The 22907-nt window shown below is 49.2% G+C and overlaps 1 protein-coding gene across 9 annotated transcripts in view; it reads left to right on the top strand.

Annotated features, from left to right (window-relative positions):
• Window positions 1-22907, top strand: part of CTIF (cap binding complex dependent translation initiation factor) — a 262255-nt gene that overhangs the window by 220776 nt on the left and 18572 nt on the right. For all 9 annotated transcript variants that reach the window (XM_081078718.1, XM_081078717.1, XM_081078716.1 and 6 more), the window contains one exon: window positions 1770-1925. In XM_081078718.1, coding sequence (XP_080934844.1) covers window positions 1770-1925 — 156 coding nt within the window. The remainder of the gene's footprint in view (window positions 1-1769; window positions 1926-22907) is intronic.

Here is a 22907-nt window from a genome sequence, read left to right as displayed (position 1 = left end):
TTGATTCAGTCTTATAACCAAAATTCTAATTCCTTATTTTGGCTTAACTTCATACGTCTACCTGTTTTCAGTTTTCATTTCTGGTCCTTCTACACCATGGTTTCCTCACAGTTGAATCATAAATTTTGTTGGCCAGAACATACATTCAAAGAAGTTTTTAATTTTGTTTTAATTATTTTTAATTGTGGTTTTTTTAAAAGCCTTACAATTTACCATCTCAACCATTTATGAGTGTGCCTTTTGGTCGTTTTAAGTCTAGTCACGTTGTTGTACAACCGATCTCTAAAACTCTTTCATCTTGCAAAACTGAACGCTAACTCATAAAACAACTCCCCATTGCCCCTTCGCCCCAGCCACTGGCAACCACCATTCTACTTTCTGTTTCTATGATTTTGCCTACTCTAGATACCCATGTAAGTAGAATATACAATATTTGTCCTTTTGTGATTCACCAAGCATCATGTCCTCATGGCTCACCCATGTGGTAGCAAGTGTCAGAATTTCCTGTCTTTTTAAGGCTGAATAATATTTTATTGTATGTATAGACCACTTTTTGTTTATCATTCATCCATCGGTAGACACTGGGGCTGCTTCCACGTCCATAACAGCTATTATGAATAATGCTGTTATGAATATGGGTGTGCAAATCTCTCTTCCAGATCCCACTTTCAGTTCTTCTGGTTATATATCCAGAAGTGGAATTGTTGTATCATATGGTGATCATATTTTTAATTTTTTGAGAAATCATCATATTGTTTCCCATGGCAGCTGCAACATTTAGTTTTTTTAAAGATAAGCACGTAGGTGGAATTTTTAAAAACATTTGCTTATATAAGATGTCTTTCTGTTGCTTTTACTCATAGTGAGGTGTGTTCTTTTCCTTTCAAACATATGAAGATGTTGCCTCGATGTCTTTGAACTTTAACATCAAATATAGAAGAAGTATAAGGCCAACCATATGTTTATTCCTTTGTAAGAAATCGAGCGTTTGTGTGTTTTTTCCTTCAAAGCTAGTTGTAGAATTTTTTCTTCTCCTTGAAATTAAAAAATAAAATTCTCCTGCCAAGTATAAATGAGCTCCCAAAGTCCCTCTACCTGGCAGCAGCTTTTAATACCTTCTCTCTTGTATCGTAGCTGTGAGTGATCATGTCTTATCTTAGCTGTAATACAGTGCCTGGCACACAATGGGGCAATAATAATTTTAAGGAAGGTGAATGAATGAATGAATGAATGAATGGCTCTAATTTCCCCACTATCCCCCAGGCCCCTTGCAGGCTAGGGCTATAGCTGTATCTCTAGCCCAGTAGTGGAGCCAAGATGTGCCTCAGTCATGCACCAGGCAATGTTCTGGTTATCCCCCACTATGTGGAGGGCATAATTTGGGGGTTAGCAAAAGGAGAAAGTTTAGGCACAGGAAGTTGAGAGGAGGAGGTGACAACTCTGGGAGAGATGTCAACTCCCCCTCGATCTCACTCCCCCTACCCCAGTACTGGGGTCAGTGAGTCAAGGCTGAGGGACCCCACGTCTGGGGACACGGAAGAGCAAGTGCTGTGACCAAAGGTCAGGGTGGTTGCTGTGCCCAGTGAGTCCTGTCATTCATGCGCCGGTCACAGGTCACCCATCCCCTCCTCCTTGAAAACATAGGGTTTACCAGTTGCCCCAGACCAGCCTTTAGACCGCAGGCACCACAGCCAAGCGAGGGGTTCCCAGGCCCTTCCCCATGCCCCGCAAGGCCCACCAGGTTGACACGGTCTCTTGTGCCTCCGCAGAAGGACTTCACGGTGCGGGAGGAGCTGCAGCAGCAGGATGTGGAGCGCTGGCTGGGCTTCATCACCTTCCTGTGTGAGGTGTTCGGCACCATGCGCAGCAGCACGGGCGAGCCCTTCCGCGTGCTCGTCTGCCCCATCTACACCTGCCTCAGGGAGGTAAGACACCCGCTCCTCACCCGGGGCCACTGGCACTGGAACTCATCTCGGCTGACCAGGAAAGCTGCCAGGGCTGTGCCGCTTAGAAAGTGATGGCTCCTTAGGTCAAGGAGAAACGTGTCCCCCCTGACTTCCACGCTTCTATTTACCAAAGCTAGGTTCTTATTGGTTGAGTTTACTTAAAGGGAACTAGCCCCCCCCCCAAAAAAAAGGAAGCATTATCAACTCAGACTGCCGGAATTCATAATCTAGAACACTGCCTGCCGTGAGTGTTATTGGAGTGAATGGATCTTGGGACAGAATTGGTTTCCCATTGAATTATTTAATAACAACAACAAAAAGATTTGCTTCGAAATTTCATCTGAAAAAGAAAGAAAACAACCAAGAAACTTGTGAGAAGCTAGAAGTCAGTGGGGTACTTTTGGTACCAGGCATTATAACGCACTTTAGAAGATCACCCAGACTGCCCTCACGGATAGAACTGGACGGGGCAAATGTGGAAGCTGAGAGCTATTAGGTGGCCTGTTGGTGTCCCCCAGCGAGAGAGGTAGTGGCTCAGAAACCAGCTGTGAAAGTGAGGAGGGGAGGGCTGTTTGCGTTCCAGTTATACTGTTGAGTTAGAACCAACTGTACCTGCTGATGTGAGCTGTAGAGAAGGGAGGGAGGGACATGGGTTCCTTGTTTACTAGTCTAGTGGCACCATTGTCTAGGATGAGGAAGGCTGGGAGGCAAACAGAGCGGGGATGAAAACCAGGAGTTGGCTTTGTGTGTTTGGGTGACCTGTTGGTCGTCCCGGGGAGCTATCCTGCAGTTGCTTAGGTAACAGTGTCTGAAGATCAGGAAGAGGTCAGCCTGGGGACACGGATTGAGTGTTGTGTGAAGTGTTGATGTGTTCCTGGTGCTCAAGGCTGGGGACAAAATGGGGTCGCCCAGGGAGAGGGTGTGGATGGAGGGAGGACAGGAGTCAGCGAGGCGGTGGCAGAGGAGTGGCCTGAGCAAGAGGCCAGCCAGAAGGACGTGAGAATCATCAGTGTACCCTCAACAAAGCGGGGGCCAGCCATACTTCACATGTGCTGCCCCTTCCCACCATAAGGAGGAAGAGCCTCTGGGGAACCAGTAGGACCAGAACAGAGAAGTGGCCCGGGATTGGCAATGAGGTCAGTGGGGTGAGCCCAGGAGCCCCAGTGGGCCACGCTGGGGAGTCGGTAGAGGTGAGGACGTGAGTGTGGGCAAGTCTTTGGGGAAGTGTTTCTATGAAAGGGAACTTGTCAGCTAAAGGGGAAGTGTGGGGTCAAGGGACAGTTCTGTGTTTTTGAAAGAAAGGTAATAAAGGAATAGAAGAGAAGGGAGAGGGTATTTGGAAGTGTTTTGGAAGCATCCGTTTACAGGAAGAGTGCGCTCCTTCCAGATGGCATGGATGTGCAGGGAAAGCAGAGTGCACAGGCCGCTTCTGGGCGCGTTGGAAACCCGTAAGCCTCTGCCACTCCGCAAAGCCGAACATTTCCTTAACCAATGCGCTTGAGTTCAGACTTGTATCTCAGATTCACACAGTGGTCTCTCCCAACTTTATTTCACTCTCAGAGTGTCTTAAACTCAGAATGCAGCACCAAGAGAGGCCATAGCTTTGCTTTTTGCATCCTTTTGAGGGCAGCCCTCCTGGAGGCAGGAGGCTGGCCCACATGGCCTCTTGGGGTCCTCCCATGGCGCCTGAGTTGCCCTGTACCCCCTGACAACCCATGTTAAGGCAGAAAGCAGCACTGTTCTAGGGCAGTGACCTGGATTGCTCCAACACGTTCCCTCTTCGTGATGTGGGCACCTGGTGTTGCCGTCACCTGCTCCCCCAGCAGGAAGCAGGGCTGAGCACTGGCTCTGGCTGCCGGGACACTTCTAGCACCGCCTGAGGTCACGCAAACTTTCTGGTGTGAGATCCGGAAGGTGCCAGGAGCTCTGCGCAGACAAGAAACAATGGACCTCCCCTAATGCCCACTTGTTTGATACATTAAACACAAACCTCTGCCATGCTCATGGTAAACTTGAAGAGTGAATAAATCATCTGTGGCTTCCACCATTTTGTAAAAGAGGAAACCATGTTCCAAGCTTTCTGCTTGAGGTCCCATAGTGAGATGGTTCAAGAGTCTCAAATCCTACCTCTGCCATTTTTTAGCTATACCGTCTTGGGGGAGAGTTCACCCTGCTCTGTGCCTGAGTTCCTCGGTTGTAAAGGAGGATCATACTGCTGCATCTACAAGAGTCTAGGGACGAAGACGTGGCATGGAGAGGGTATTAAGTGCACTAGGGCCACTATATCGGAATTTGGAAGGAAATGCCCAGGGGACTTATTCTAGGGCAGGGTGGCTCTCAGAGAGCTGGGCGTCCTCCAGTCTGACTCGGGGTCTGGGCACACACCCAATCTTTAAGGGGCACAGGGGCTGAATGCCCTGTCCAGGGACATATGGCCAGTCCATGCCACAGCTGGCCTGGAGCTCCTGAACTCCTGATCCAGGGCTCTTTCCAACAGAGAACTTGACTTCTCTAAGAAAGGACCTTAAGAAAATATCAGGACATAAAGTGGTGCCCTCGAAATCTTACCAGTCTCTTTGGAGAGCTGGTGCTTTTCCCAGCTGCCTGGAGACAGACACCTGAATTTTCAAAGTCAGTTGCTACCTCCCCTACCTTCTCTCTGTCTCTCTCTGTCTCTCTCTGTCTCTCTCTTCTCTCTCTCTTTCACATACACACACGCACACACACACACACACACACTCATACCCAGGCCTGACCCAAAGCAGGTTGAACCAGCTCTAAGAAGTTTCTGGAAGCCAAGGGCACTGCCACTGCCTCCCTCCATGCTGGAAAAGTTTAGACTTTTCTCTTGTGGCGATGCAGGTGGCTGGCCCCCAAACTACAGGGCCCACTCTGCTCTGGGGTCCTCCCAACTTCCAGAGCCACCCCAGGCCCACAGTTCCAGCTGCCCACTAGATGCGTCCAGGTCATGCCTCAAACCTCTCCAACAAGGTGAGGCCAGAGCTGCACCCCAAAGCCCTCCTGCTCAGTCCAGGTCCTTGAGTGGGCCAAGACCACCCTTCCTGCCCCCCTGCAGCCAGGCAGCAGCCCCAGAACTCACCTGATTGCCTTTTCTCACAGTCATGAGCCACCCATCCATCCTCTGCTTCTCCACTCCCCCCACCATGGCTTCTCCGCTCCTCTTTCCTCAATGCTCTTGACTCAGTCACAAACCCACAGGCCATCTCAGTGTGAAGAGTCGCTTAGAACAAACCCGAGGAAAGTACAAAATCCTCAAAGACCGACCTCAGTCTCGGGCTCCTCATGCCCACTGGATCTGGGGCTCCCTCAGCCCCGATGGCCCTTTCAGGTTAGGTGTGTGCTTAAGCCCCTAAGCCCCTTCAGACGAGAGGACACCCAGCAATCCGAGAGTCACCATAACCTCGAACGAGCCCCCTGGCTTCCACACTCTGACCTCGCTGAGTTAACCTTCTCTCGGCTACTCAAGCTTGAGACCTTGGACTGCATCCTTGGAGTCGCTCTTCCTGGCTCTAACACCTCCTCCCAGGCCCAGCTCAAGTCACCTCTTCTGGGACACTCCTGCTGCCAGCCAAGCAGTGGAGCAAGGCCGTGCACTCCGTCCTTACAGCTCCCCCTTCTCACATCGCCTTATAATAGATAGTATTTAGTGATGATAACAGCACAGTGGACTGCACTGTCCAAAGCACGTCACGCATCAACACCCTGAAGATTATCATCCCTGGTTCCCAGAGAACAGAGAGGTCAGGCAGCTTGCTCAGGGCCACACAGCCCGCCGGCGGCAGTCAGTGCTGGAATCCTGGTGTGAGTGCCGGAGTCCCTGCTCCTAATCGCCCTGCTTCACTGCCTTGAAAGCAAAGCAGTGGCTGCTCTCATTCTAGTCTCTGCCCAACACCTGCTACAGGCGGACGTCAAATCGATCTTTGTGGAATTGATTCCATTTTTTGCCATCAATAACATTTGCCAATCAGAGATCTTCCTTTGAAGGATGGAGAGGAATGACTTTCAATGAGTCCTTCTATTGTTTAAGAGCCAATGGTTTCAGCCAAGGTGGTTTTCAAAGTGATGGAAGAATGTTATTGATGACCCGAAGCTGCATGAGTCTCTTTGCCCTCTCGTTTACGCCTCACCTTTGCCTCATGAGCGCTTTTTAATTTATTTTTAAATTTTCATTGTCATAAGGACTCTTAACGTGAGGTCTACCCTCTTGACAGATGTCTTAGTATCTAAAACAGTGTCGTTATCTGCAGGCGCCGTGGTGTCCAGCCCTCTAGAACTTACTCATCTTGCATAACTAAAATTTTGTACCCAGGGATTAGCAACTCTCCACTTCTCCCTCCCACCCAAACCTCAGACAACTGCCATTCTGTTCTTTGCTTCGATGAGTTTGACTGTTTTAGATACCTCATTTAAGTGGAAACGTGCAGTATTTGTCGACTGGCTTATTGCACTTAGCCTAGAATGTCTTCCGTTTTCATCCATGTTGTTGCATCTTGCAGAATGTCCTTCTTAAAAGCTGAATAGTGTTCCATTGGATGTGTATACCATGCTTTTTAATCCATTCGTCAATGTCCATTTAGGTTGTTTCTACATCTTGGCTGCTGTAAGTAATGCTGCAGTGAACACGGGAAGGCTAAGACCTCTTTTAAGATCTTGATTTCAGTTCTTCTGCATAAATACACAGAAATGGGATTGCTGGATCTATTTTTAATTGTTTGAGGAGCCTTCCTACTGTGTGTGTTTTTTTTCATCACAGCTGTACCATTTTGCATTCCCACTAACAGTATACAAGAGTTCTGATTTCTCCACACACTTGCCAATACTTGCTTATTATATGTGTGTGCCATCCGAATACGTGTGAGGTGGGTGATATCTCGTGGCTTTGATTTTTATTTCCCTGATGATTAATGACATTGAGCATTATTGCATATACCTGTTGGCCATTTGTATGTCGTCTTTGGGAAAATATCCATTCAAATCCTTAGCCCATGTTTTAAAATCTGATTATTAGTTTTTTTTTTTTTTGCTATTGAGTTATAGGAGTTCCAAACATATTTTGAAAATTAACCCCTTATCAGATACATGGTTTGTTAATGTTTCCTCCATTTTGAAATGTTGTTTCTCTGAGTGGGTAGAAGCTTTTTCGTTTGATGTAGTCCCACTTGTCCAGTTTTGTTTTAGTGATTTGTGTCTTAGCCATAAAGTCTCTGCCAAGACCAATGCCTTCCAGTTTTTCTCCTATGTTTTCTTCGAAGAGTTAACAGTTTCTAGCCTTGAGGTTTAAGTTTTTAATCCATTTTGAGTTGATGTTTGTGTATGCTGTAAAAGTCCAATTTCACTATTTGACATGTGGATATCCAGTCTTCCCGACACCATGGGGTGAAGAAACTATTCTCTCCCCATTATGTTTTCTTGGTACCTTTGTGGAAGCTCGTTTAGCCATATATGCATGGATTTACTTCTGGGCTCTCAATTCTGTCCCATTTGTCTTTATGTCTATTTTAATTACTGTAGCTTCATAATATATTTTGAAATCAGGAAGTGTGATGCCTCCTGATTTGTTCTTTTTCAAATTGTTTTGGTTATTTAGAGTGTTTTGTGGTTTCACATGAATTTTAGAATTGTTTTTCTGTTTTCTGTAAAAAATTCCATTAGAATTTTGATAGGGAGTACATTGAATCTGGTGGTCACTTCTGCTAGTGTGGACATTTTAACAATAGTAAGTCTTTCAATTCAAGATTAGGAACAATACCCACTCTCACCACTCCTGCTCAACATATTCCTGGAAGTACTAGCCAGAGCAGTTAGGCAAGAAAAAAAGAAATAAAATGCATCCAAATCAGAAAGGAAGAAGTAAAATTGTCCCTGTTTGCAGATGACATATATATAGAAACAACTGTAAAGACTCCACCGAAAAAAAAAAAAACCCCAAACTGTTAGAACTAATAAATGAATTCAGTAAAGTTGCAGGATACAAAATCACTTGCATGTCTATACACTAATAATGAACTATCTGAAAAAGAAATTAGGAAAATGATCCCATTCACAATAGCATCAGGAATAAGGTATAAGCATTGGGTATAAACTTAACTAAGGGAGTAAAAGACATACACTGAAAACTATAAACTATTAATGTAAGAAATTAAGTTAAGACATAAACAAATGGGAAGTCATCCCTCAAGCTGTTTTTTAATATTTTAATAGCATTCGAAGGGGTGACCCCTTCATCTTGCCAAACTGGGGCTGTGAGGATTCCACATGCTGGAGGGATGTAATTAGTGTTTGTGGCCTAAGCTAAGGGTTTCGTCATCTCCCATCTCAGCTGGAGCCAACCTGCCAGGCTACGGGTCTGGGTTCACCCGGCGTCATCTTCTCCGCCTACCCTTTCCTGACCCTACAGTGTTCTCTGCCCCCTCCACTCCTCTGTCGCTTCGGTGACCCAGTGGTGATTTTGCTAGACTCCTCTGGGTTACCACTGACTGCTTCTGACTAGGCTCCTGACTTCAAGAATTTTGTTGCAGATTCCTCTGGCAGGGGATGCTGGAGTGGCTTTTAACCCCTTAGACCTGTGTCCTTGGAGCAGACTTTGCCGCGTACCATGGACCTGTTTCTGTCCACTACCTCTCATCCTTTCCCTCTATATTCCAACACCGACCCCCACCCCCCCCAAGTCCATCTCTACCGTAATTCCCATCTTCCTGCCCTCTTCCGAGTCCTGTAGCCATTGCCAGAGGTTAGGAGCAGAGGAAAGGAGGAAGGGAGGGGGTACCTCTATCAGGAATCTCTCATCCCTCTGCACCCCACTCTGACCCCACCAACCTCTCCCTCTGGTTGGCTCCCTTGCTCTCCTCCCCTCCAGGCCCCAGAAACTCCATCACCCAAAGGGCAGGGAGGGGGCAGGTACCTCTGAGGGGCGTCCCCCCAGGGATGCAACTGGCTGGGCTCCTAGAGGAGGCCAGCAGGCGCAGGCTGGGGAGGAGAACACAGAGGGCAGCAAGTCAGGCTTCTCCGGAAATGAAATTGCTCTGTGCAACAATGAGAGAGCTACTTTTTTAACTTTTTGCGTGAGCGTGCATTCAATTGCTCAGATTGTTTTGGCTCCAGGGGAAATCTGACCTCGGAAAAGGCTGAGATGAAGTGGGTGTGGGTGGAGAGCCTCTGCTATTTCACAGGGCGAAGAGAGTCAAGCAGAACATTCTTCAGAGATACCTTTCCAGTGGGACCATTCCTCCCTTCCCCAGAGCAGGCGATGGGGCTGCATTCAGAGGCACAGCAGGGGCCAGGGCAGGGCCTACTATGGCCAGTAGAGGCCAGGGTCGCCCCTGGTAGCTGTGGACTCTCACCGGGAGCCGAGATTTGAAATGATCCTCTATGCAGCCCAGACTCTCAACCCTGCTGAGAAGCTTTTATAAAATGATAAATTCTCAGACCTCTCCTTCAGCCAATTAAACCAAACTTCGTTGGGATGGGGTTTGGGCGGCGGGTGCGGGAGATTTAAGTTCTCCATGTGACTCCAGTGTGCAGCCAAGGTTGAGAAACATGAGAAAAAAATGTATCTTACGTTCATTTAGTGACCGGCCATTCGCCAGCAAAGAGCTGTGGGAAGGGCACAGCTAGAAGAGTCAGAGAGAGACCTGAGTTTGAATCCCAGCTCTGCCACTGACTAGCTGTGGGACTTTTAATCTTGATTCTTTCACCTTTCCCAACCTCAATTTTCTATCTGCAGCATGGAAATAATGGAAGTAATACTCACCCTGCAGGTTTAAGGCTTAAAATCAGTGCAACGATCATGTACAGCAATTGGTACGTGACAGCCCCTCCATACGCTGACATGTTGCTGTTAAAAGCAAGCCGTATGCCTGGCATTGCTCACAAGAAGTATTACATCACAGGCTGCCCCAAAAAGTCAAATCCATCCTCCGAACTGGGCACAGACCCACCTCCCCAACCCCACAGTCAAACACAACACCCCTTTCCTAGAGAAGCTCTCATGGATCCTGATGGCTGCAGCCACACTGTTTCTGTTGTGTTTCTACAGGAGGCCTCTTGCATTCCCCCTGCCTGGGGCTCCGTCTTCCTCCTCCTCCTGCCTGACTCCTACCCACCTTCCAGGCCAGGCTCACTCCCCACCGATTCCCCACGCAGCCCTGATTCACTCCTCCCATAATATTCTATAGAAGTAGCATCCACACAGGGCTGCCGAGGCCTGCCCTCTGAACATGTCCTTCGCCTAGTGGTTGGATTAATGCCTTGTGACCTCTTCTTGGTTGCTTTTAAATCATTTCAGTCTTTCCTTGGTACCTGGGGTTAGACTGGGTCTCATCTGTCACATAACCCCGACTGCATTTTGCTCAGGACTCCGCGTTCACTCAGTGAACACTGATTTGGTTTGAGACAATGCTGCTTTCTAATTGAACTGCAGAGTTTCCGAGCTGTACTAGAAGGAAGGAGGATAAATGGTGGTCCTCCCCCAAAAAGGCTTACAAGCCACTTGACTTCCACATCTACAGAAATTAAGCAGCTGTGAACATTTACAATGGGTTATGCAAATACAGTATAGAGGTGGGGGGACTTAGGGGTGCAGACAGCTTCTGGGGAGCAAAGCGGAAGGGGAGCTCGAGCGTATTGGGAAGTGGGCTTCAGACTGGTATTGGCAAGGAGGGGAAAAGGCCTCTGAGAAGAAATGTTTGAGCGGAGGTTTGGGGGCCAGAATGAGCCTGGGGACCTGGCTGTGTCTGTGTGGTAAAGAGAGGGCCTAATGGGTATGTTGTGGGCTGGCCCTGGCTCCCAGCAGAGGCATTCTGGTGGATGCAAGATGACACTGAGTACATCTGAAAGTTTCTAAGTCAGAGAACAAAACCATGGAAAGCAGAAAGGGGAGTTTGTTTATTCATTCAACAAACACTGGGGAAAATGCTACTTCTTTAGTGAACTGAAAGGTCTCCTAGACACATTTCCTACTAGAAATGTGCTGAGATTACAAAGTCAGATAAATCTGAGGCTCTCTCTAGCCTGAGAGACTCGGGGGCATGGTGGAAAGGGTAATGCTCAAAACAGGGTGAGAATCAGGAATGTGGGAACCCAGACGGCAGATGAGACAAGGAGATCTGCCTGGCAAGGGCATCTTAGCAGAGAACAACTCTCAACTCTTTGTCATCTTTAAATTCGTTCTTGCTATGACAGTCAATCAAAAAGACTTAAGTGTGAAGTGAAGGTCTGGAACAAAGCTTGAAAATTCAGGAGAACCTTTATCCATGAACAGTTTATTCCAGCCCTAATCTTAGGCACAGGCTGGGCCTGGAATGTTCCTCTGAGAATGTATCCTTCCCAGGGCAGGTACACAGCCCCTGGGCACTGGTTTAACGGCAGAGTTCCTCCAGCCCCAGCAGCTGCGGCTATGAATACCCCAGCTTAAGCAACCATTCCTGTAACCTCCGCAGAAATAACTCCCCATAGTTTTGCCCCCTCCAGAGCTGTCGTCCCCCTCTTCCACTCGGCAGCCAAGTTACTCTGTGGTGTGATGCCCCTGACCTGCTTAGACACCCCCCAAACACACACACACACAGACACACACACACACATATACACACACACTGTGGCACCTCCATCTGAAGCTGTGAGTTCCTTGACCTCTTCCAGATAAAACTCGGGTCTCCCCCACCCCCCACCCTTTAACTGTTCCACTTCCTTAGCCAGACTGCTAACTGAAATGTGAAATTTGAAGCCAGTGTTCCCCTTCGCAACCATGGTAACAAGGATCTGATAGAGAGCCTGGAGTTATAAAAATACCAGCTTCCACCAGACACTGGTTTCCACAGGGAAACCAGTCTCCACGCCAGAACCGTTTTGAAACAGTCTTCAAACTCAAGAGATTTCCAACCCCATCTCGACATGACGTCTCCAACTCCCTGAGGGAAGGTGGGGGTGGGGGCTGCGAGCTTTGGGTATTTTCTCTCAAACTTCGACCTTCAGAGAGGATGTGGCTCTCTGAGAATTAGGTCACCGTATAAAGGATACCTAGGTGGGAGCGGTTTTTCTTAAACATGACATATTCGACATTTTTTGAAAAGTAAGAATGAGTGCTGCCAGTCCTTCCAGTTCCCTCCCAAGGAGTCCTTAAGCGCCATCAAACCTCCTAGGGAGAACGAGTGATTTGATCTCTCTCCCCTTTATTGAAAATAATTTTAAGTAACATAACCATTTTCTAGCAGGCATTCTACTTTTAAGGCCTCCGGTGGGGAGGTGAGAGGTTGAGCTGCCCAAACTTTTCTGCTCTGGACTAGAAAGAAAAGCCCTGCATCCCTTCCCCCAACCCTTGAAGCCCCCCCAGACGCCCCCTCCGGCACGGCCCGAGGCGGGGGCTCGCTCTCTCGCCTAATTTCAACGCGGCCTGCAGGGGGCGCCTGGCCTTGCGGGGTGGGGTGGGGGCTCCTCACCCAGCCGGGGGGGTGGGGGGGGGTGGGGGGGTGCGGGGAGGCCTCCCCCCGCCGCAGACTCCATGCCCAGCCCCGCAGCCCTGGGCAGACTCGCTCTGCCTGCCTCCCCCCACCTCCTCCGCGCTCTCCTCCTCCTTCCTCTTATCTCCTGGGGCCATGCCTTGTAATTTTGAAAAATATTCTAAGTCAGTAATTAATGTCTGAACTTCAAGAGGCCCTGCTTTCTGCAGAGTCGCTCTGAAGGCGGGCAGGGAGGGAGGAGCCTAAGGACTTGGCGGAGAGAGGCGGGGTGCGGATTTTTTTCTAAGCCAGCGAAGGGACGGTAGAGGATAAACTGTTTCTTGCGAGAGACACACGCATATACATATACACATCTGTCTAGATTTTTAAATCCTTTGCGTTTAAAAAAAAGTTGGATGCCCCCACCCCCCACCCCCAAACACTGGCGGTTTCCCAGTAGGGTGACATCACAGTCTGCTCGGCCAACTTGGGAGCTGGAGGGGAGGCAGGCTGGGACACTGTCTGAGTGTGTACATCCCCTTGGGGTGATTGGCTGGGAGGGAGAGGGAGTGACCCATATTAGAAGATAAGATGTAGGCGCTGTGGGGGCAAAAAGTGGCCATCAGGAATTTTAGATAACCCAAAGGTCAAAAAAATAAAATTTGCCTGTTTTCCACTCACAAGGAGGATGTAAGTGCCCCCTCCCGCCCGGAGTCCTGGCCTGGACCCCTCGGGCCCCACCCCCCACACCATTGCCTCCCTGTGGTTTGCCCATCCCGTCCCAGCCCTGCCTAGCCTTGTCTGGCCTTCTGCACCTTGCACACAGCAATTGGGGTGCCAAGAGCTGGGCGGGTTGCTGGGGCCTAGGCATGAGGAAGCTATGGCCCCTGCCCTCCAGGTCAACTGGGGTGCAAAAGCAAAAAAACAAAGCACCCTATGTTAGGAGCTGGTGCATAAATCACACACTACGCTCTCCAGGACCCACACTGATCTTTCTGCTTTAACCTGCTCCAGCTCTCAGGAGCCACTGTCGAAATTCAGCAGATGATGATACCCAACTCACTGCTTGTGCCTGCCTTTAGATGTAAATAACATTTACACAGAACTTGCTGGTCTGGGCCAGACACAGTTAGGAACCACCTTTTCTCTTCTGTCCACCTCTAGACCTAGCTAGAACCCCATTCCTTATTGCCTCCAGCAGTGATTATCACCCCATTATCACTGCCTCCAGCAGTGATCAGGAGGTAACAGGTGAACTGGGGTAGGCCCTAAGGGAAGAAACTGCCAGGATCCGCCTTTGTTGTAGCCAGAATTGTAGGGTGCTTGGGGAGGAAAGCGATTTCAGAGCCCAACGGACTCAAGCAACTGACCCTCTCTGGGCCTCACTTCCTTGTCGGAATGAGGATTAAATGTAATTTGGTAGATTAGCTAATTACAAGTTAACTTCCTCCCTTCCCTGTAACAGGACACACAAAACAAAGACATGGAAAACAAAAGACATGGAATAAAAGGATCAGTGAGCAGCATTTTTTTATCGCATAAAATGAAGTGCTGCTCAATGAGAAAAAATAAAATCAGTCCCCGAGCCTTTTGCCCTCGGCATTCCTTCTGGGAGAATGCCCTTCCAGATGTCTGCTGGATCTCAGTTCCACAGGGGGACCCTCCCTGACCATAACCCTCACAGTATCTGGCTTTACCTTAGAATTTTCTTTGTTAATCTGCTTGTTTTCGGTCTCTCCACCAAGCGTGGAAACTCTACATCTGTTCTGCTCATAGCTCTATCCCCAATGCCTAGAAAGGTGCCTGACATAAAACGGTGCTCAATAAATACTTGTTGAATAAATTAATAGAATGTCTAGATTGAGCAGAGCAGTAGACAAGAGTCATCCTTCTAGAGTTAATCAGGAAAAGGAGATAAATCCTTATCTTAAAGAATCCTTATAGAAGCAAGGTGAACGAGCAGGGTGGGGCTGGCTAGTTGTCGTCCCTGGAGATGGGCTCACAATGGAAGAAGGAAGAGAGACACATTCCCCCCAAATCAAACTCAGAGGATAACAATTTGTGCTCACAACACACGTGAACCAGTGCAAAACGGCTGTCAGCCAATACAGCTGCCTATATTCTGTACCCTTTAAGTGGTCTTTTCGCAACTTCAGTCTGACTAAGCTTCATATGAGATGTAATGAGTCTGTCCAAAGTCAGAATCCCATGAACCACAATCAGACCCTGGGTGGGCCTTGGCACAGTTTCATGGGTAGGGAGCCATGGGGAAGGGGTTTTTGAGCGCCCACTGAATGTGCACCTGCTGTGTACCATGCCGGCCTTCAGCTGGGCCTGGGGGGCAGGGTCTTCTTCTCCTGCCTCTCCCGTGAGGAGGAAGGAGGAGGCACAGGGTGCAAGAGAGCGCTGTGAGGGTAGGAAGAAGGTGAGAGCATGGCACAGGTGGTGGGAGAGTGGAGCAGATGGAAGAGAACACCCCCAGTGTGAGGACAGTGGAAACCTTTTAGCCCTTAAGAACCGCAGCTGTAGAGCGGTATGTCCAGTACCACCCAATGTGAGTCCCTGTGTCAGTGTACATTTTCTAGTAGCTGCATTTTTTAAAAAGGATCAAGTAAAATTAATATCTTTTATATTATCCGGTATAGCCAAAGAATTATCATTGTAACGTGTAATCAGTATGAAAAAGATCCATGAGATAACTTTTATGTCCTGTTTTTTGGGGGGATAGTCAGTCTTTGAAGTCCAGTGTGTATTTTACATTTAAAGCACCTCTCCATTCGGACGAGGCACATTTCAAGTGCTCAAAACCACATGTGGCTGGTGGCTATTGTACCAGACAACAGAGGACTGGAGGCTGGCTTCTGGAATCCTAAGGCTTTTGGAACACTCCTGGATCCAAAAAGTATCTGGATCCTTAAAGTCTCAAACACGTTTTTTATAGCTTCTCTCTTTGAGCACCTAGAAGCAAAGGAAAGCGGCGTGAGCTGAAACACTCAAAGTGCAAGGCCAGTGTGCTGGTGTTGGTGGGTGGTTGGTTGGTTGGCTGGCTGGAGCTTCCTGGTAGGGTCTGCAAAAGGCAATCCCTTTGACCCCAGAATGAAGAAAGGTGGGGAGTGAAAGGAGGGGGCAGAAAAGGTAAGAGAGAAGAAAAATATAGAAATATGGGGGTAAAGGCAGCGGGTGGCAGGGGTGGCAGACTGCATGACAGCTAAGAACAGAACCCACAGACTGAGGGGGGACCCACAGGCAGCTGCCAGCTCCTCCTCACAATGGCGAATCAGATCACGGCGCAGTGTGTTGAAGGCACAATTAGCTCATTCTTTCTTTGCCCTTTTGATTACACTGTTGTTGTCAAGACTGCCATTTCTGTAATTAAGACCTTGTCCCTTACTCAGAGGTATTGAAACATAGAAGTATTTGCTGAATCTGGTTTCCCAGGGTTAAAAGTCAGACTTAGGAAATGCAAACACTCTTGTGGAAATGCAAACACACATTCACTAACTAATTGTCCTTTAATTAAGGCCAAAGCCCTGCTTAAAACAATTAGCTCTGGGAATTGAACAGTAGGTACAACTCCACTTTTTGCTAATTGTTCTTCCCTGATGGCTGGGATGTGGCCAGTCTGGGTTCGGAAAGGGGGACAGCAGGGAGTGAATTCGTCGGCAGCTTTGGGTCTGGACTGGACTGTGCCCTGCTCGGTTTGGAAATGTTAGTCAGAGGAGAGTTTGAGGTGTGGGGAAGAGCAAGGAGGATGTGGTTTGGGCAAGGGGAGTCGAGAGGCTGCCCCAGGCTTGGACAAGGGCCATGGGAAGTCTCCGAAGCTCCTGCTGGCCACACTGAGGTGGCTTGCCTGGCTGGAATTGAGGGCGTGGGCCAAGGATTAGATGACTGGAAAGCAATTAGATGAGGTGGGGCTGGCTGGGAAAATACCTGGAATCCCAGGGCCAGAGTTCAGACTTGCTTGGGTAATGCCACGGGCTGGAGGCCTCACGGGCTCTGGGAAGTGGAGGCACCGGCAGGTGAGGGTGGCTACTGCCGGCCCCCTGGGCTGCAAGCCTTTTTTGCCTCTTGATGATGGGGAAAAGTGGATTCTAGAGTGTGGGGAGTCAGGGGGGTGCAGCCCTAGTCCTGATTATCATTTCCTCTCTAGGAGCCTCCTCCATCTCGGTTTGCTTGCTTTGTCCCTCCACCCCTCCTCAGACTCCCCAGACTTTCCTAAGGCTCTGCCTGTCCCCCGTTTCCGGGTGGGCAGCATGTGTATGTGGGGTGTCATCCTTCCAGAGACTTTGCACATTTTGAAAGGAGAGGTTGGACAAGAAAAATGTGCTCCCCAAAGGAGAAAAGGTGCTGCGATGGGGAAGATGACAGACCCCTGCAATGAATCCTCTCCCCAGAAAATGCCCACATGCATTAAAGCTTGCAGAGTCCCTGGAGACTGGGCTCTGGGGAGCTTCCCAGTTAAGAGCCCCTGCTCTAGAAGTGGAATTTGGGGTTTTTATATAGGGAAATGGTCAGAGGGGCCTTCCAGACTACCCTCAAAACAATTGTGTAAAGGACTTCATGGCTGACCCAGCCAGACTAGGACTCCCACGGGTCCCAAAAACCCCTGACAACTCACTTTTTGTCCCCAGAAGGAATCATAAACTTCCTCTCACCTCTCTTCCCCTCCTCTCTGCTCCCCTTCCCTCCCCTCCCCTCCTCTCCTCTCCCCTCCCCTCCTCTCCTCTCCTCTCCCCTCCTGTCTTCTCCCCTCCCCTCCCCTCCTCTCCTCTCCCCTCCCCTCCTCTCCTCTCCCCTCCCCTCCTGTCCTCTCCTCTCCCCTTCAGTCCTCTCCCCTCCCCTCCCCTCCTGTCCTCTCCCCTCCCCTCCTGTCCTCTCCCCTCCCCTCCTCTCCTCTCCCCTCCCCTCCTCTCCTCTCCCCTCCCCTCCTCTCTCCCCTTCCCTCCTCCATTCTCCCTTCCTCTTTTCTCCCCGCTTCTCCCCTCCTTTCCCCCTCACACTCTCCATCAAAGGGCAGCAAACTTCTATAAAGGACTAGATAGTACAGATTTTTGCTTCGTAGGCCAAGAGACCAAATCAAGTTTAACCGCATCCCTGTGATTCGCACTGAGCAGCCGTGCGAAGCCACGAGGCAGTTTCTGTAGAAACTAAACTCTGCCTTCGTAATGGGAGACCTAGACAATATGTAAATGACTGAGAGTGACTGTGTTCCAGCAAAACCTTATTTATGGACACTGAAATTTGAATTTTATGTGTCACGGAATATTATTATTTTGATGTTTTCCCCCTGCTATTTGAAAATATAAAAACTATTCTTGGCTCGTGGGCCTGTGAAAAGCAGGCTATGGACCAGATTTAGTCAGTGGGCTGTAGGTTACTGACCCCCATCGTAGACTCTGGTTCTCAACTGGGCAATTACCCTCCAAACAATGTTGATACACATGAAATTTGCAAATCACTGTCGTAATCACTGTTGCAATTTCCCAGGTGATGCTGATGCCGCCGGTAGGAGGAAACCCTCACTGAGTAGCACTGATTGAGTCTGACCTTCACCCCCATTTTACAGACGACAAAACTGAGGCCCAGAGGTGACATAGCTCTGTCATGTGAACCCAGAGAGGCTTCTTCATCCCAGGATACAGGGCATGGTGGCTTTCTATCTCTAGTCACCTTCAGAGATCTACACTGCCAGCTCACATTGCCTGAGGCTCTAACCGAAACACAGGAAATGTGCGTGTGTCCGCTGAAGTCCCAAAGTGGCAGGGCTCCAGTGAGTCATTTCCCAGGAGTGGAGACGTGTGCACTGAGGCACCCCACGCTGTCAGTCAGCTCTCCCCTGACCACCCTGCCAAGCGCTTTAGAGAAACTCCCTTCCCGGCTTCAGGGAGCCTCAGAACAGGACGAAAGGGAAACTAAAAGCCTTCTCGTGAGAAGGAAAAAAGGGAAGAACGAGGGAGGGCGTGGACGTCAGACTTCCATGATTTCTCCTCTCAGTGTTGGTAGTACTAGCTGAGACCTGGCAAGTTACTTAACCTCTTTGAGCTTCAGTTCTTCCATCAGTAAAATGGGGAAATGTCCCCAACCTCTGCAGGATTGCCCTAAGGATTAGTGATCACATCTGTCAAATGTCCCGCACATCGTACCGAACTTTTATGGCATCTTTATTGACCAGCTTGGCATTCTGCCTTAAGCACAGAGCTACCCAGCCACAGCCTGGACAGCCACAGAAAGAGACTCCATGATTCTCCTGGTGACACATGAGACGGTGGCTGTGTGCTGTCCTCATGGAGGCAGTCACTGTCCTGTGTCCTGTGACATGTCCCTTGGTGATTTAGTGTGCAGGGTGTACAGCCATGTCAGAGGTTTGTACCTGGGGCCCTTGGGTGTCCTTCAGGGTCTGGGAACCCACTGAAATGGTGCCCCAGCGTCTGCGAACCTGTGCAAGTGTGCATTTTTCTAGGAGACGTGCCAGAGTTTCCATCAAATCCTCAAAGGGTTCCGTGTTCCAAAAAAGGTAAAGGACACATGTCTATAAACACAGTGCATAAGGAAGCAGCAAACCTAGGGTCAGATTCCCGGATTTAGGTGTCGGCTCCCTGACCCTGATGTACTGGGCTCATGGTACACCAACTACTTCAGATCTGACCTTCCATTTCCTCGGCCCTGAAGACTGACTAACATACCTGCCCCACTAATCCAGAATCAGATAGTGTCCTATGAAGAAAAACGCAGAGTAGGGCAGCCAAGACTGGGTGGGGCTCTCAAATCTGTCTCCAAGTGATTGGGGGGAGGGGGACTCACAGGGACCACCCCTAAGGGTAAGTGTGTTTGCTTCCAATTTAATATTTAATTACATAGGCGGGTTTAAGACAAGCGACAGTAAGCTATGGTGGTGAGCAGGATCGTGGTGACCTTAGGGAAGGGTCAGTGGGAAAAAGGGGCACGAGAAGACTGGGGGTGGGGTTGTAGCTCAGGTTCTAGCTCTTGGTCAGGGCATTTGGAAGCATGAGTGTACCCCCTTTGTGAAAATTCATCTAGCTACACACTGAGGATTTGTGTACATTTTTGCATGTATGATATGCCAACAAAAAATTTTCTCAAAGAAAAACAAAAACGTTCAACTGAGAAAAGTGGAAATATAAGATAAAATCACCCTGTTGGAGATTTTTCTATATAATTTTGCAGTGAAGTTAGCACACAGCTTGAAGAGTCATTTATATATAAACGCAAATAATAGAGTAAGATTTTAAAATAATCTGAAGGCCAGATTTAAGTATCTTTCTTCTTAACCCAAACTGCTATCTAAGTCTGCTTACATAATGTTGGCTTCCTTTAATTATCTCTGAGGGCCTACGGGCTGTCTCGGGCCTCTTCGTAGCCGTGATGGACCTGCGTTAGTCCAGCCTATTTTGGGTAGCCTGTCTGCCAGGGGAGGGGCTCTGCCCAGCACACCCCCGAATGCTGCCTGTGCCATCCCCCCTCTCCTTCTCCAGGCTTCCCTCCAAGGGCTTCTCGTCTCTCTCCTGCAACACATGCTTTTCTCTTTCTAGTGGTTTCTTCTCATCAGCCCACCAAACTCCGTCTGAGGGGGAAAACCTTCCCTTGACCCCACATTCCCCTCCAGGAACCACTCCATTGCTCTCTTCCCTTGTTTTGTTTTGATTGTTTTTATTTTTTTTAAATGAAATTCATTGGGGTAACATTGGTGAATAACATTAGATAAGTTTCAGGTGTACAACTTTATAAAGCAACATCTGTATATTCCGCTGTGTGCTCACCACTTAAAGTCCAGTCTCCTTCCATCACCATATATTTGACCCCCTTCACCCTCTTCATCCTCCTGACCCACCATCCCTTCTGGTAACTCCAATACTGTTGTCTGTGTCTATGAGTTTGTTTTGTTTTGTTCGTTCGTTTGTTGCTTTCTGTGTGCGTCCCATGTATGAGTCCTTTTCCATCTGATTTATTTCATTTAGCATGATACTGTCAAGATCCATCCGTGTTGTCGCAAATGGCAATGTGTCCTCCTTTGTATGGCTGAGTAGTATATGCCACTGTATATACTCGTATCCACCACATCATCTTTATCCAGTTATCCATCGAAGGACATTTTGGTTGTTTCCATGTCTTGGCTGTTGTGAATAATGTAGAGCCAGTGTTTTCCAAAGAATTGTCTCCCCACATGCTGTCTCTTGGAGAGTACTGAGACACAACATGATTGGTGAGTGGCTGAGTTGGCTTAGGACCCAGGCAGTCTCTCCTTACAGCCTCGGTTCCCATCACTGATCTGCTTGTGCAACATCTGCCGCCCCGACTAGACTAGTGGACCTATGAGGACAGGATCCGTGCCTCCTTGTTGGATGGACGGATGGACGGACGGACGGACGGATGAAATAAAAATTGTTACCATCCCTTCAGACTCCCTGGAAGAGAGTTCAGGGCCTGCACGTCTCAAGGAGGCTGCATCTCGGGACAGAGAGGCCCTTCTGAGTGGCTGTGTCCCGGCCAGCATATGCTTTTCTTCCAGTTCAATCTACAGGTCTTCTGAGAAGGCCAGCTGAGCACAAGTTCCTGTGTGAGGAAAGACCATCTAGGTAGACCCTCAACTTAATCTAGAACTCAGTAAAACAAAGTCGTTGCCCCAGGACTGTGAGTGAAGAGTCTTTAGCCACGAAGAGTGGGGGAGGCAGTCAAGGAAGGCTTCTCGGAAGAGGAGAGTGTTGTGCTCGGTCTTGAGTGATCTAGTAAATGGAACCACAGTGTCTCGGGCCCAGCAGACACAATGAGGAGCAAAAGCCAGAGGTAGATGAGGACAAGGCACATTTGTAAGCCTGCGAACAGCTAGATGGGTTTGGCTGGACCGTAGGTCTATGAAGAGGGGAGAGAGGGATGCAGGGCCCAAGGGGGGACGTGGGCCAGTGAGCGCCTGAGTGCCGAGCTGAGCCCTTTTTCCCCTTGCATCCTGGTGGTCCAAATGCATGGGTACTACAGAATATTGACTTGCATGCTCACCCATCCAAAACGATCACCTCAATTTAGAAAAAGCCGCCCCATTATGAAAATGTATACTCTGCTAAGGGTAAGGCTCCCAAGCCAAACAAACTTCCAGGTGCCAATTACTCTTATCTCTGCCTTAGACTTGGCAGAGCGCACTTACCAAATCCCTTCCGCCCCTCCCCACGCAGCCCCAGGCCCTTTTCTCAGCCCAGGCCTGTCTGCTCCTCTATTGGGTGGCTGCTGCTGCTCTGAGTACAAATGCTAATTATGCCTGTAGCACAGCCCTATTATTCTCTGCTTAATTGTCCCAAGCCCAGCTGTCCCTGTCCACTTGGTCCTTCGTTACTGCTTTCCACCCAAAGTCACCACAGAACCAGCTGAGCTCTCTCACCCAAGGGACAGACATCCAGCCCAGCTTCTGCAGTGCATGGCCTCAAATTCCACCCCTGCACCCCAGAAGCCTAGCACCTCTGTCTGGTAACCAGGCTATGCAGGCACTTATTCTTCTTAAATACAGCATGCCAAGATTATCCGGCTGAAAAGGACATGGTTTAAGCAAAAGCGTCTTTGGAAGCCCATGCTCAGTGCAGAGGAAGGGCCACTGAGCCCCTTCTCCAGCTCCTCACAGGCCCTTGCTGGTCACATGCCATCCACCACTCGCATACCCTGTTAAGTCTGAGAGTGATAGGACTCCTGGTTAACTTGGCATCTCATGAAGAATCTTCTAACAAGGTTCTTCTAACAAGCTTCTTCCCGGACTCAAGGAAAGGCATAGCCACGCACATAACCAGTGAGCAGGTGGGCGACCCACAGGCTCTGTGCTCGGGGAGGCCCTTCCTCTGAAGCTAGTGGGTGGCCCTCTGTTCTGCCTTCCTGAAGGTTCCCTCTGAGACTGCAGACAAATCCGCTGTTTGTCCACAGTGACCTCCCCACACACACACCCTTCTTCTTTCTAATTAAATTTCTGTGTCTGGCTTCATGAAAGGAAACATCTTGGACCCCTAGGAAGTGTCCCCTTTTCCCTGAGCTGCCCACCATATTCTGATGTACTTAAGCATGGGGGAAGGCAGGAAGGCGGTGGGGGATGCGGGGGAGACCTTATCCAGGGACTTGGGTGGCTGGACAGTGGCTCAGCCACCCGGGAAAGCTTACCCAAAGGAGGAAAGTACTGTTTCGCAAGCGAGGCTGGGCCCTCTGAGCTGGCCTGTCGGCCCCTGGCATGCGGCTAGGCCTATTAGGAAATCAAGGAGCCACTCTGTCTGCTTTCCAGCAGGCGCCACTTCTCTCTTTCCACTGCTTTGCTCAATTCACGGCGCTGGCTCCAGGACCAGGCTGGCGGGCCGGCCGGCCGGCATCCTCTGCCACAGGCCTGGTGCCCACAAAGCGCCTGCTCTTGCCTCAGCTAGTGTTGTCACAAGGGTTCCTGGGCTGGAGCTGCAGAATGACGCTGATAAGACCAGCTGGCTGTTGGTGGCCATCTCGGATGGGAAGACAGGGTGACCCTCAGGGA

This window comes from Rhinolophus hipposideros (genome assembly GCF_964194185.1).
Source record: "Rhinolophus hipposideros genome assembly, chromosome: 17".
Classification (NCBI taxonomy): domain Eukaryota; kingdom Metazoa; phylum Chordata; class Mammalia; order Chiroptera; family Rhinolophidae; genus Rhinolophus; species Rhinolophus hipposideros.
This window is presented reverse-complemented; position numbering and strand designations above follow the sequence as displayed.